The sequence below is a fragment of the Tamandua tetradactyla genome, chromosome 3, assembly GCF_023851605.1.
Source record: "Tamandua tetradactyla isolate mTamTet1 chromosome 3, mTamTet1.pri, whole genome shotgun sequence".
NCBI classification, from domain to species: domain Eukaryota; kingdom Metazoa; phylum Chordata; class Mammalia; order Pilosa; family Myrmecophagidae; genus Tamandua; species Tamandua tetradactyla.
In genome coordinates, this window is record NC_135329.1 from 32,780,817 (window position 1) to 32,794,626 (window position 13,810).

The following is a 13,810-nucleotide window of genomic DNA, read 5'->3' on the forward strand; positions in this document are numbered from 1 at the left end:
TGGTGAGGGTTTCAAAGATTAATGAAGTGACAGCAGTTCAGGACTCAAACCCTTGCGTATCCCCTCTTCCCCCTTCCCTCTTTTAGAATTAAAGTATTAGTTTAAAGGGGGAGGAGAGCAAGCAAGGAGAAATCATTTAAATAAATTTCGGCATAACTGGGGCATCTGGCTTAGCTGGATTGTATTTAATGGTGAGGCTGTGAGGTGGAGCAATCAGAACACACTAACTAGCCTTGGATTTCATAGCCTTTAGCAAGTCACTTGCGGTTTTCTCATAGGATAGAATTAATCACTTCCTCTTCTGTGCATTGTGTGTTATGTCTCTCTCGGTCCTAGCAGGTATTTGCATGCTTTTCCTTTTTCGGGTTCAAGGTCCTGCAGCTGTGGCACGGAGCTCTCAGTGAGTCGGCGGCGTCCAGCCCTGTGTCCCATCCCTCACACCTGGCAGCTTCTCCCGGGTCACAACCGCTGATCCGATCCTCTACCTGCCTTCTCTTCGTGGCGACTGGATGAAATTCGCCACCATTTACCGCGACCCCTCGCTCTGATAAGTCCTTCGCGGCGGAGAGGGGCTACTCACGTGGAAGGAGGCAGAACAGGACCTGTCTCGCCGCTCCATCTTACTGGGCCTTTTCCGATAAGGCATATTAGGAGCGTAGCATGTGAAGGCAAAGAAAAGCTTTTTCCTTGTAGGACCACACATCTTCGGATCTGGCTGCCTTGCCGGAAGCATTTTCATCGGACCCAGCTGGGGCTCGACTTCCTGCTCTGCCTTCTCTGTCTTCGGAGTTTTGGGCTCCGCCGCTTCCGCCCGGAGTTGCTCCAGGATCGTGCAGCCAACAGCTACTTCCGCCAGGAGTTCCCAGCCTCGGCCTTAGAAGCTGCTTCTAAAACGGCCTCCTCCTCGCCTTAGCCTGTCCACCAGAGGCCGGGGCCTCCAGGTGTCGGGGCGGCAGCCGCTGGCCCTGCTGCGGGGCATTCTCTGTGGTCGAGTCCTGAGCCCGGGGAAACGGGAAGTGCGGGCGAGACTGGCCCAGCCCCAGCCTCGGTCCTCCCGCGGTCAGTGACCGTGGCCGCAGGCCTCGCCGCGCCCACCCCAGCCTGGGGCGGGGCCCGACCTCCCCGCCCCGCTCTCCGCCCCTCCGGCAAGCCCAGGGCTGGGTCATTCTCCTGTTCGGCCCTGCGGCGGTGTGGCAGCACCTCAGGACTCGGCAGTCCACTGGCTGCGGACGCTGGGGGGACATGGAGTTTGTGGAGTTGATCAAGACCCCGCGGGTGGACAATGTGGTGCTGCACCGGCCTTTCTATGCAGCCGTCGAGGGAACTCTGTGTCTGACGGGCCACCACCTGATCCTCTCCTCCAGGCAGGACAACACGGAGGAGCTGTGGCTCCTCCATTCAAACATAGACGCCATCGACAAGCGGTGAGTGCCCATCCCACCTGCCTATTTCACGGGAACCAGAGGGCGTTAGGTGGACGCCTAAAGGCACGCTTCCCGGTGTTTTCCTTGCGTCTCATTGTCAGACCAGCCAGCAAAATGTGCTCTTTCTGGCCTAGATTCAAGGTTTGAATTTTAGAAAGGGAACAAAACAGAAAACAAAACCATCCAAGCAGGATACCTGGTTTCTATTAACTCAGTGGAATTCACAGGCTTCTCAAGTGGTTATCATCTTGATTACTGTTTTTGGTGCAAATCTATTTGTTTGGATTTTCAACTTTTTCTTTTTAAATTGTCATTGTCCAATCGTATTTTCTTGAAGAGTTATTTTTTATCGCAGTTGATGAAGTTGTGATTCAGTGTGATTTTAGGTAGTCTTTGCTTACCACCTTCCACTGAGGAAAACTGCAAGAACTAAAATATATGGTTATCAGGGTGTCTGAATTCCATGAAACTGCTTTTCTCTCTCTTTTTTTTCTCAAAAGAGTTCAGTTTGTCACATTTATTATTTTTTACCTTCCTGACCATTAATTTAATACTTTCCATTGAGGGAGATTGTAATTTCTTCTATTCATTTTTATTCAGTTTTGTTTTTGGAAAGGAAAGAATTGGCTTTTAAACAAAAGCATGAAGTAATTAACCTCTTTGCACTCCAAGCTATCTTTTCAAGGCAGTGTCTCAGAGATGAAAAGTTATGCTTACATTAGAAGTCAAAATTACCATTTCCCAAATATCATCCCAGTGTATCACAGTGTTCCCTGATGTCTGTTACACTAAGAATGAATGAATGACAGCAGCTTTTTCTATTTATTCTCAGGAGAATTTGGGTACTATGAGGATTTCTGGTGAGATTGTGCCTCAAAATAAAATAATTTATAATGGTGGAAATCCATGCAGTATGGGTAAAGGTGCAGTGGATTTATTTATTTTTCAAACAGAGTGCTTTTAGTAGACGCCTCGGGTCATGTTTTCCTGTGTGAAAGTTTTCTTTGGTCTCTCATTGTTTTTGCAGAATAAAGTTTAAATTTTGTAGTCTGTCATTGATTGCACTCCATGTTTTGGCCCTAACCTACTTTTCCCACCTTATTTCTTGCCATTCCCTCTCATGAACCCTTGTCTTTTCCATTCTTGAACCCTTTTTACTAGCCAGTCCTCACTATTTAATGTTGCTCACACATGCCTAGCATTTTCTCATGCTCTTCTTTCTGCCTGGAATGCCCTTACTCATCCCAAATGTATAAAACAGTATTTTTTAATGCCTTCCTGTTCCAGACATATTGTGAGGCACTAAGGACACCCTGATGAATGAAATACAGTTCTTGCCTTTCATGCGTTCATAGGGTATGATCCTTCTGTTACCCATCTATCAATATTCAGTTTAGCCAATTGAATGCCATCTCCTTCACAGATTTTTCCATTAATCCTACAACTGGAAATAGTTCCCCTTACCTTAAAATCCTATAGCTCTTTAAATTATACCTCTTTCAAAAGTATATTTTCACTGGAGATCCATGTTCGGTTCCCAGTGCCTGCCCATGCAAAAAAAAAAAAAAGTATATTTTCAAATTTGTATTTTAATGTTTACGTATATTTTAGCTTGTTGAAGCCAAGACTTACATCTCACATTTGTATCTCCTGCAGAACTCCTAACCATGGCTTGAGCAGGTAGGCACATAGGAAATAGGGAAAGGATTGACCACAGAACTGTCACTGTGCCATAGAATACTAATTAGTAATCTCTCCATTATCTTCAGCTCTCTCTCTCGTTTTTTTTTTTTTAATTGAGGAATCTTCACACACATACAGTCCATACACGGCATACAATCAATGGCTTACAACATCATCACATAGCTGTGTATTCATCACCTTAATCATTTGTAGATCACTTGCGTCACTCCAGAAAAATAAATAAAAAGAAAAACTTGTACATACCATACCCCTTACCCCTTTCATTGACTGCTAGTATTTCACTACCCTTTATGCCTCCCCCCCATTATTTATTTATCCTTTATCCTTATTTGTCCCCTTATCTGTGCATACCCTGGATAAAAGGAGCATCAGACACATGGTCACATTGTAAAAGCTATATATAGTTATACAGTCATTTTCAAGAATCAAGGCTACTGGAACACAGCTCAACAGTTTCAGGTACTTCCCTCCAGCCACTCCAACATACCATAAACCAAAGGAATGTCTATGTAATGCGTAAGAGTAACCTCCAGGATAACCTGTCGACTCTGTTTGAAATCTCTCAGCCACTGAAACTTTACTTTGTCTCATTTCTCGCCTCCCTCTTTGGTCAACAAGGCTATCTTAATCCCATAATGCAGGGTCCCAGCTCATCCTGGGAGCCCTTGCCATCTCCATGTTGCCAGGGAGATTTATACCCCAGGGATTCATTTCCCTCTTAGGGGGGACAGTAGTGAGTCCATTTGCTGAGTTGGCCCAGAGAGAGAGAGAGAGAGAGAGAGAGACTACATCTGAGCAACAAAAGAGGTTTTCTGGGGGTGACTCTTAGGCACAATCATAAGTAGGCTTAGCTACTTTTCAAGGACAAATCTCAGTGCATTGAATTGGCTATCCCCACTGCTTACAAGAATACCAGGAATTACCCAAATGGGGAAATTTAATATTTAATATTTACTCCTTTCTCCCCAGACCCACCAGGGAACCTTGCAAATACTTTTTTATTCTCTGCCCACATTATTCTGGGATATATTGCAGCATCATACTAACGTGGACAAACCAACAAGATCTCACACCCTATTCAAGATTTCATGTAATTATGCTGTTCAGATAAACTGATCATAAAATAAATTAGATAGTACACTACCAAAAATATAAATCTTGCACCAAATAAACATCCCTTTCTTTGGTCTCATACAGAAGTTGAAGTTTAAAATATGGACCATATCATCTTTACGCTGTATTCTGATTTACCATAGTCTTATCCAAATCAGCCTCATTCATATCTCTAGTTGAAGTCTGATCACTTTTCAGCTTTTTTTTTTAACAGTTGCTACATGGGGTAATGCTGACTTTCATAGCTTCAGTGCTTTAACTCAGAGTCTCAGGTGTCCAAAAAATATTTATTTCCACGTGTCTTTGTGCTGAACACTGGGCTCTGTGGACGCAGTGGTAACCAAGACAAACAAGGAGCTTATGTACTTGAGGAGTAGATGGACACTCAAGAAGTGAACAAATGAATATTTAATGATGTCAGGTATTAAGTACCAGGAAGGAAAATAAAGGAGGGTGAAAGGAAAGAGAGTGCCAGGAGGTGGTAGAATTAGAAAGGATTATAAAGAAGGCAAGTGACATTTGAACAGAGACCTGAATGAAGGCAGGAAGCTACCAGTGAGGATATCTGGGGGTAGATCTGAGGGAACAAATAGGAACATATTTGGCGTGTCCAAAGAAGAGCAAAGAGATCAGTGTGGCTGGAATGCAGTTAGCAAGAGGTGGGAGAAGGGAATATGACAGAAACTATGGTTGGAGAGACTGTGCAGGGGCCAGATCATTTAGGGTCTTGTGGGACAGTTTAATGGTTTTATTGAGTAGCACTTGGAGGGTTGAGAGCAAGAAAGGAACATGTAATATGCATTTTTTTTCAATTTATTAATTTACATATTATGAAATTTATTCTCTGGTAAACAGTTCTGAGTTTTGATAAATACACATTTCTCTAACCACCACTGAAGTAGTCTATATACATAAAAATGCTATAACCTCTCCAAAAAATTCTCTTGTGCTACGCCTTTGTAGTCAAACCTTCCCTCAGCCTTTACCCCTGCCAATCATTGTTGAATTTCCATTTTTATTAAGTTCAAAATATTTTCTGATTTTCTTGGAAATTTCCTTTTTGGTCCGTGGCTTATTTTGAAGATACAGTTTAACTTCCTTTTATTTTTTAAATAATATTTTTATGGATAAATCTTTACACGCATACATTCCATACATGATGGTACAATCAGTGGCTCACAATATCACCACATAGTTGTGTATTCATCACCTTGATCATTTTTTAGAACTTTTGTATCACTCCAGAAAAAGGAAAAAACTCATACATACCATACCCCTTACCCCACCTTCTCATTGACTACTAGTATTTCCATGTACCCAATTTATTTTACCCTTTGTCCCTCCTATTATTTATTTATTCTTCATCTGTATATTTTTACTCATCTGTTCATACCCTGGATAAAAGGAGCATCAGACACAAGGTTTTCACAATCACACAGTCATATTGTAAAAGCTGTATCTTTATACAATCATCTTTAAGAATCAAGGCTACTGGAACACAGCTCACAGTTTCAGGTACTTCCCTCCAGCTACTCTAAAATACCATAAACAAAAAAGGGATATCTATATAATGTATAAGAATAACCTCCAGGATAACCTCTCAACTCTGTTTGAAATCTCTCAGCCACTGAAACTTTATTTAGTCTCATTTCTCTCATCTCCCTTTTGCTCAAGAAGGCATTCTTGATCCCTTGATGCTGGGTCCTGGCTCATCCCAGAGTTCTGTCCCACATTATCGGGGAGATTTACACCCCTGGGAGTCACATCTCAGGTAGTGGGGAGGGCTTAGAGAGAGGCCACATCTGAGCAACAAAAGAGGTTTCCTGGAAGCAGCTCTTAAGCCTCGTTAAAAGTAGTCTTAACTTCTCCACTACAGAAATCAGTTTCATAAGGGCAAGCCTCAAAATCAAGAGCTTGGCTGTCCAGACAGTTGATTTAGATTGTGTCTTATAGAAAATTTAGGTTCTAAACATAGTAAACCTCTCTGCTTTTGGTCTCATATGGTAGGTGAGAGTCTAGAGTACATACATTATCATCTTTTACCTTATATTTTGATTTACCTTAGTCCCTGCCAGATTGGATTAGTTTTCATCGCTACTTAAGGTCTGATCTGTTTTTCAGTTATTTTAACTGAAAAATATTTATTTTTTATTAATATGTATATAGCTATGCTGTCTTTCAAAGCTGCAGCACTCAAAATTCTTCCTTTTGTAGCCGCATAATATTCCATCATCTAAATATATCACAGTTCACCATTCTGCGTCTTAGTCATTGTACCCTTCGGTTCCTTCTATCTATTGGACGTCATGGATAGTGTTCAAAATAAGCAAATCATGTCTTACAGTATCCTCACTTGGTTGTACTCTCAATTTTAGACAGTTTCCATTGGCCCATAGCGATAAAGTACTGACGCATACAATGTCACCAAATATCAAATCAGAACTACTCCTTATTACTTGCCCCCCACCCATTAGTTGCCCCTGGTAGGATTAGGGTACTGTAGATATCTTCCTATTAAGTATTGGCCATTGCATGCATTTCCCCCATACCCCTCTACTATTGACTTTTTGTCCACTATCAAATCTTTGAAATAGTTCATGTAAAAATTTATTTGTAATTGTAGATGTAATCAGTGGGATAATGGCACTATACGTCTCCTTTCAATCATATTCACCTCAATATGGCATTGTTACTTATAATGCCACTAATTAGCTACCATCACTTCTATCTGTTCTCTTGCATGTAAGTTAAATCTCATTGGGTAGCCTTTCCCCCATCTCTACCTTCTGTATACTGCTACTATATTCTGTGTAATCTCAGTTTGGGCAGAATTGGCATCTTAATGACATTCAACCTTCCTATCCATGAGCATGGAATGTCTCTATTTACTTTTTATTTCTTTTAGAAATGTTTTGTAGTTTTCTGTGTATAAGCCCTTGACATCCTAGTTATGCTTATTCCTAGATACCTGATTCTTTTGTTCACTATTTTGAATGGAATTTTTTCCTTAATTGTCTCCTCTAACAGGTCATTACTTATATATAGAAACATTACTGATTTTTGCACATTAATTTTTATATATCCCTCCACTTTGCTGAATTTATTAGCCTAAATCATGTTGTCATAGATTTCTCATGGTTTTCTAAGTATGGAATCATGTCATCTGCAAATAATGAAAGTTTTACTTCTTCCTTTCCTATTTGGATGCTTTTTATTTCTTTTTCCTGTCTAATGACTCCAGCTAAGACTTCTAGTACAATGTCGAATAATAGTGGTGACAATGGGCATCCTTGTCTCATTCCTGATCTTAGAGGGAATGCTCTCAATCTCTCAGCATTAAGTATGATCCTGCCTATGGGTTTCTCATATGTGCCCTTTATGATACTGAGGAACTTTCCTTTGATTCCTACCTTTACAAATGTTTTTATCATGGAAGTATGCTGAATTTGGTTGAATGCTTTTTTAGTGTCAGTCAATATGATCATGTGATTTTTCCCTTTTGCTTTGTTAATGTGCTGTATTACATTGATTGATTTTCTTGCGTTGAACCACCCTTGCATTCATGGTATAAACCCCACGTGGTCATGATGTAGAATTCTTTTAATGCCCCCGTTGGATTCAGTTTGCTAGTATTTTGTGGAGAATTTTTGCATCTATGTTCGTTAGGGAGATTGGTCTGTAGTTTTCCTTTCTCATAGTATCTTTATCCTGTTTGAGTATTAAAGTGATTTTAGCTTCATAAAATGAGTTAGGTATCATTCATTTTTCCTCACATTTTTTAAAGAGTTTGAGCAGGATTGGTGTTAATTCTTTTTGGAGTGTTTGATAAAGTTCCCCTGTGAAGCCGTCTGGTTCTGGGCTTTTCTTTGTGGGAACAGTTTTTATGACTGAATCTCTTTACTTGTAATTAGTTTGTTGAGATATTCTTTTTCTTCTCAAGTCAGTGTAGGTAGTTTGTGTGTTTCCAGGAATTTGCCCATTTTATCCAAGTTGTCTAGTTGGCATATAGTTGTTCGTAGTATTATCTTACAATTTAAAAAATTTCTTCAGGATCCATGTTAATGACACTGCTCTCATTTCTGATTTTGTTTATTCGTGTCTTCTCTCTTTTTGTTTTTGTTAGTCTAGTTAGCGATCCATCAATTTTATTGATTTTCTCAAAGAACCAACTTTTGGTTTTGTTGATTCTTTCTGTTGTTTTTTGGGGTTTTTTGGGTTTTCTGGGGTTTTTTTGGTTGTTTATTTCTGCTTTGATATTTGTTATTTCTCTTCTTTTATTTGCTTTGGAGTTACTTTGCTCTTCTTCCTCTGAATAGGTGGGCATTTAAGTCCTCAAGTTTTATTCATTCTTGTTTTTTAACATGGTCATTTAGTGTAGTCATTTCCGTCTTATCACTGCCTTCGCCATATTCCATAAGCTTTGATATGTTATATTCTCATCATTCCTTTCCAGATATTTACTGATTTCTATAGTAATTTTTTCTGTGACCCACATATTGTTTAAGAGTGTGTTGTTTAATCTCCATATATTTTTGAAAGCTGTTGTTTGGGTGATTATTAATTCCAGCTTTATTCTGTTTCGGTCAGAGAAAGTGCTTTGGATAATTTCAGTCTTATTAAATTTATAAAGACTCATTTTGCATCAGTTCTAGTTTGCTAGCTGCCAGAATGTGTTATACCAGGAATGGAACAACTTTTAAAAGGGAATTTATTAAGTTGCAAGTTCACAACTCTAAGGCCATGAAAATGTCCCAATTAAAGCAAGTCTATAGAAATGTCTAATCTAAGGTTTCAACAAGAAGTTACCTCCACTCAAGAAATGCCAACGAAGTTCAGGGTTTCTTTCTCAACTGGAAAGGCACATGACGAACATGGTGGTGTCTGCTAGCTTTTTCTCCAAGCTTTTTGCTTCATGAAGCTTCCCCTGGGTCGTTTTCCAAAAGTCTCTGGCCGTGTGGATTCTTGTGGTTCTCATGGCTCTAAAAAAGGACTCTCTCCAAATGTTTCCTCTTTTAAAGGATTCCAGTAAACCAAGACCCATGTGAATGGGTGGAGTCGCATCTCTAGCTGATGATAGATTAATACCTAAAATAGGGTGAGTCACATCTCTGTGGAGATAACCTAATCAAGTTTCCAACCTATAGTACTGAATAGGGATTAAAGGAAATGGTTGCCTCCTCAAGTTTGGATTTGGGTTATAGCATGGCTTTTCTAGGGTGCATAAATCCTTTCAAACTAGTACATTTCCCAGCATATGATCTATCCTGGAGAACAAGTCACATGAACTAGAGAAGAATGTATATCCTGGTTTTTGGGGGGTGCAATGATCTATATGTCTATTAGGTCTAATTCAGTTATCACATTGTTTAGGTTCTCTATTTCTTTGTTCTGTCTATAGTGGAGAGTGGTGTATTGAAGTCTCCCACTATTATTGTTGAAATGTCTATAGCTCCCTTCAGTTTTGCCAGTGTTTGCCTCATGTACTTTGGAGCTCTTTGATTATTATCTCTCTTGGTGAATTGTCCCGTTTATAAATATGTAATTGTCTTTTTGTCTCTTATGATGTCTTTATGTTTAAAGTCTCTTTTATCTGATATTAGTATAGCTACTCCTGCTTTCTTTTGGTTACAGGTTGCATAGAACATATTTTTCCATCCTTTCACTTTCAATCTATTTGTGTCCTTGGGTCTAAGCTGCATCTCTTGTAACCAGCATATAGACTGATTATATTTTATAATCCATTTGACCAATCTCTATCTTTTAATTGGTGAATTTAGTCCATTAACATTCAAAGTTCTTACTGTAAAAGCAGTTCTTGAATCTACCATCTTATCCTTTAGTTTTTATTTGTCAGATCTGTATATTCTTTTTCCTACCTCTATTTTTATCCTTTAAATTACCCTTACTGGTACTCTTTAATTTGTGCCCTCCTCCAGACCTGCCTCTCCTGTTTTTTCAGCTGACAGGGCTCTCTTTACTCTTTCTTTGTAGAGCAGATTTCTTGTTGACTGGTTCCATCAGTTGAAGATTTTAATCTTTGTCTGTTTTAAAGGACAACTTGGCTGAAAGCCTTTCTCATTCAGGAGAGAGGCTATATCATACCACTGCCTTCTTGCCTCCATGGTGCCTGCCGAGTAGTCTGAACTCAGTCTTATGTGTTTTCCCTTGTATGTTGTAGATCACTTTTCTCGTGTTGTTTTGGTAACTTTCTGCTTCTCTTCAACATCTGACAATTTGATTAGTATGTGTCGTGCAGTAGGCCTATTTGGATTTATTCTTTTTGGGCTTCGTTGGTCCTCTTTGATTTGCATATTTATGTATTTTATAAGGGTTGGGACATTTTTCCTGATTATATCTTCAACTAACCTTTGTAGTCCTTTACTCATCTCTTCTCCTTCTGGAGCACCCATGAGTCTTATGTTTGTCTGCCTATCATGGCCCATCATTTCCCTAAGATCCAGTTCCATTTTTTCCATCTTTCTTGCCATTTATTCTTTTGTGCACTCTGGATTAATTGTTCTGTCCTGAGTAGCTCACTTATTCTTCCTTCTGCTTCTTTGAGTCTGCTATCATTTGTCTTTTCTAATTTGGTCTACTATGTTTCTCATCTCTGTGATAGCTGCTATTTTTCTGTTTAATCTTTCAAGTTTTTCTTTATGCTCTTCTAATGTCTTCCTGATATCCTTTATTTCTTTATAAATATCTCTCAGTAGTTCTATATTCTGGGTCACCTCCGATGTTTTTATTCAGTCCTTTGGCTGGGCCATTTTTGCTTGGATCTTCACGTGCTTTGTAATTTTCTCTTGTGTTTGGGGTATTTGATTATCTTAATAAGATTATTTTGCAAGTTGATTTCCTTCATGCATCCAAAGTTGTGTATTTACTTGGTTTTGCATTGAATGTTTCTTTGCACTTGGTTTGTCAGTAATTACCTGCCAAACCAAGGCTCGGATCTCATGTAAGAACTACAATTCTATTTGAGAGTCTATTAAAAGTTAAAAAGGTGGCAAAATGCCTGCCTGCCATGCAGGAGATCTGGGCTCAATTCCTGGCCCATGCACAGAAAAAAATACTAATAAAAATGAGAATAAATTAATAAATAAACACACTTCAACAGTAGTAGGCCCCAGAGTCGAAGAAGAAGACACCCTAATGTATATTAGGAATCAACTTAGATTGTTGTCCACAGAAGGAGAAGGGAGAGAAAATTTTTTAAAAATAAGTTAATAAAAAATGAGAAATAAAAATTAAAAATCAATAATATATAAATATATAAAAATAATAAATAATAAAAATATGTAGAAAATATATTTTAAAATAACCAGGTGGATAGGGAGTTTGCCAGGTTGCACTTACTGCTTCTTCCCAGCAGGTGGCACTCCTAAGGCACCTTTTCTCCTCGGGCCCTCTTCCCCAACTGCAGGGTAGGCTGAGGAGATGGTGTGCACTCCAGTGGGGATGCTCCTGGCCCATGGTGGCAGGGTAGAGCAGCCAGCAGCATCCCCTGGGGGAACAGCTGAGCTGTGGCACCTGGTGCCTGGTGGATTTACTGCACACTGCACTGGATGACTGTTTGTAGTGCCTGGTGGGGGTACTGCTCCCAGTGCCCAAGAGTGTATCTTTTCACAGTGGATGGCCAGGCACACCTCTCATCTCCCTGTAGGCACTGCCAACTCAGGAAGATTTTCCCAGTCAGCAGCAGGGACAGGCTGGAATGGAGGGACAGTCTGTACTCTCAGATCTGCCCTTCCTCGCTTGCTGTAGTCTGCCCTTGTTTGGGATCATTGCTGATCAGTCCCACCCTGTTCTCCCCATCTCGATACCCCCACTCCTCATCTCCCTAAGAAACCCTGGAGACTCTTAGATTACTCACCCCACAGGACCACAGTTTCAGTTATTCTCACCCTGTCCCCTGTCTTGTCCCATGGAGCAGAAGTGAAATCAGTCCACTCCAGTCTTCCATCTTCCCAGAGTTCTCCCTAGTATGTTTTTAATTTGGTTTGTAGTATCTTTAATTTCCATAGATCTGCTGTTTTTCTCCTTATTCTTTCAAATTCTTCTTTATGCTTTTCTTGATATCCAGGTGTCTTGATATCCTTTATCTCTTTAACCACCTCATTGAAGATATTCAGGAGATTTGCTTTAACATCTTTGATTAGTTATTCCAAATTCTGTGTCTCCTCTGACTTTTTCATTTGATCATTTGGCTTGGCCATATCTTCCTGCTTTTTCATATGCCTTGTGATTTTTTTGCTTGTTTCTTGTCATCTGTGTATTTTGATAAGATTATTTTGAAAGTTGGTTTCCCTCACTTGTCTTAGATTATATTGTTGTGTGGGCTTGCACTGAAGGTCTCCTCTGGTGCTTGGTTAATTCAAACCCCTGGTTGGGGTGGAGCCTCACGTGAGTGCAGCCATTTCGGAAGGCTATTAGAGGCTGAGCAGAAAAGCAGCTTGCCAGTCTGCACTTTCCCTGTCTTCCCAGCAGATAAAGTGCTCTTGGGCCACCTATTCCTCACAACCCTGCCTCTCCTTGCTTGCAGCAGCCTGCTAGACAGGGTCTATACCAGAATAAAGTCCAGTGAAGGCTGCAGACTACAGGGCATTGCCCAACCCAGCCAACTGTCAGCTCAGGGTTAATCTGCTTCTCCCAAGTTAAGCTTCCCTGTCTCTCCCAGGACCGGGCACATTGGAATCCACTGGCTCCAGGGGTGGGGTATGGGCAATGTGCACCATGGTGAAGACTCCATTTGTGGGTAGAATAGTGCCTAGACTTGTGTAGAAAGACTCCAGGCTGTGGGACCGAGGTTCAACTTCACCAGCCAGCAACACCCAGGCTAGTGCATACCACTGGCTTCGGGTGGGGGAAGGGTTTCTGGCATTGTAGTGCAGCTCTCTCCCTTGCCCCCACCTTTCTGCTTGGTCCCCTGCACAGAAAGGATGGAAGCTACGGGACCCAGAGGGTCTCCCTCACTGGCTGTCATCTGATCAGCATTGTTCTGCATCTTCCTCCCCTCCAAGGAGTGGGTTTCCCAGACTCCCCCAAATCCGGATGCCTGTAGTACAAAACCTCAGGAATGGGGTTGGGCACTGGGCACTACGGCAAGGTCTCTGTATGTAGCTGTAATGAGTCTGCTGGCTCCCAGGTTCCCGTGCAGAAACTCAAGGCTGTGACACAGAGGGTTTACTCCATCAGCTGGCAGCCAAACTAGGAGTGCTGCTGCTTTTTGACTGCCTGATCAGGCCAATGCACAGCCACAGGCCTCAGGGGCAGTTGTGACTGAATACACTCACCCCTATTTCTCAGTCATAGTTCCTCTGCTTTTTCATCCAGCTCTTCCTTCCATATTGCAGTAGTCCTTCTCTGGTCACCTGAGCCCCTGAACTGCGGCTTTGGTAATTTTCTGCCTGTTCTCTGCTTGTTTTATGGTGGAGCACAGTGAATTCTCCCTGTCCTTATTCCACCATCTTCCTGAAAGTCCCTCAACTTCATTCTTTTCTATACCTGAATAATATTCCATTATTTGTATAGCTTGCTTTTCCATTCATCTGTTGATATACATTTGGACT

General features: G+C 40.8%; 1 protein-coding gene across 2 annotated transcripts in view; it reads left to right on the plus strand.

Moving 5' to 3' along the window:
* Positions 1 to 330: 330 nt before the first annotated feature.
* The window catches only part of MTMR9 (myotubularin related protein 9), a 103,647-nt gene continuing 90,167 nt past the window's right edge, over positions 331 to 13,810 (plus strand). For both annotated transcript variants that reach the window (XM_077152958.1, XM_077152959.1), the window contains exon 1: positions 331 to 1,424. In XM_077152958.1, the coding sequence (XP_077009073.1) occupies positions 1,243 to 1,424 (182 nt within the window). In that variant the 5' untranslated portion in view covers positions 331 to 1,242. The remainder of the gene's footprint in view (positions 1,425 to 13,810) is intronic.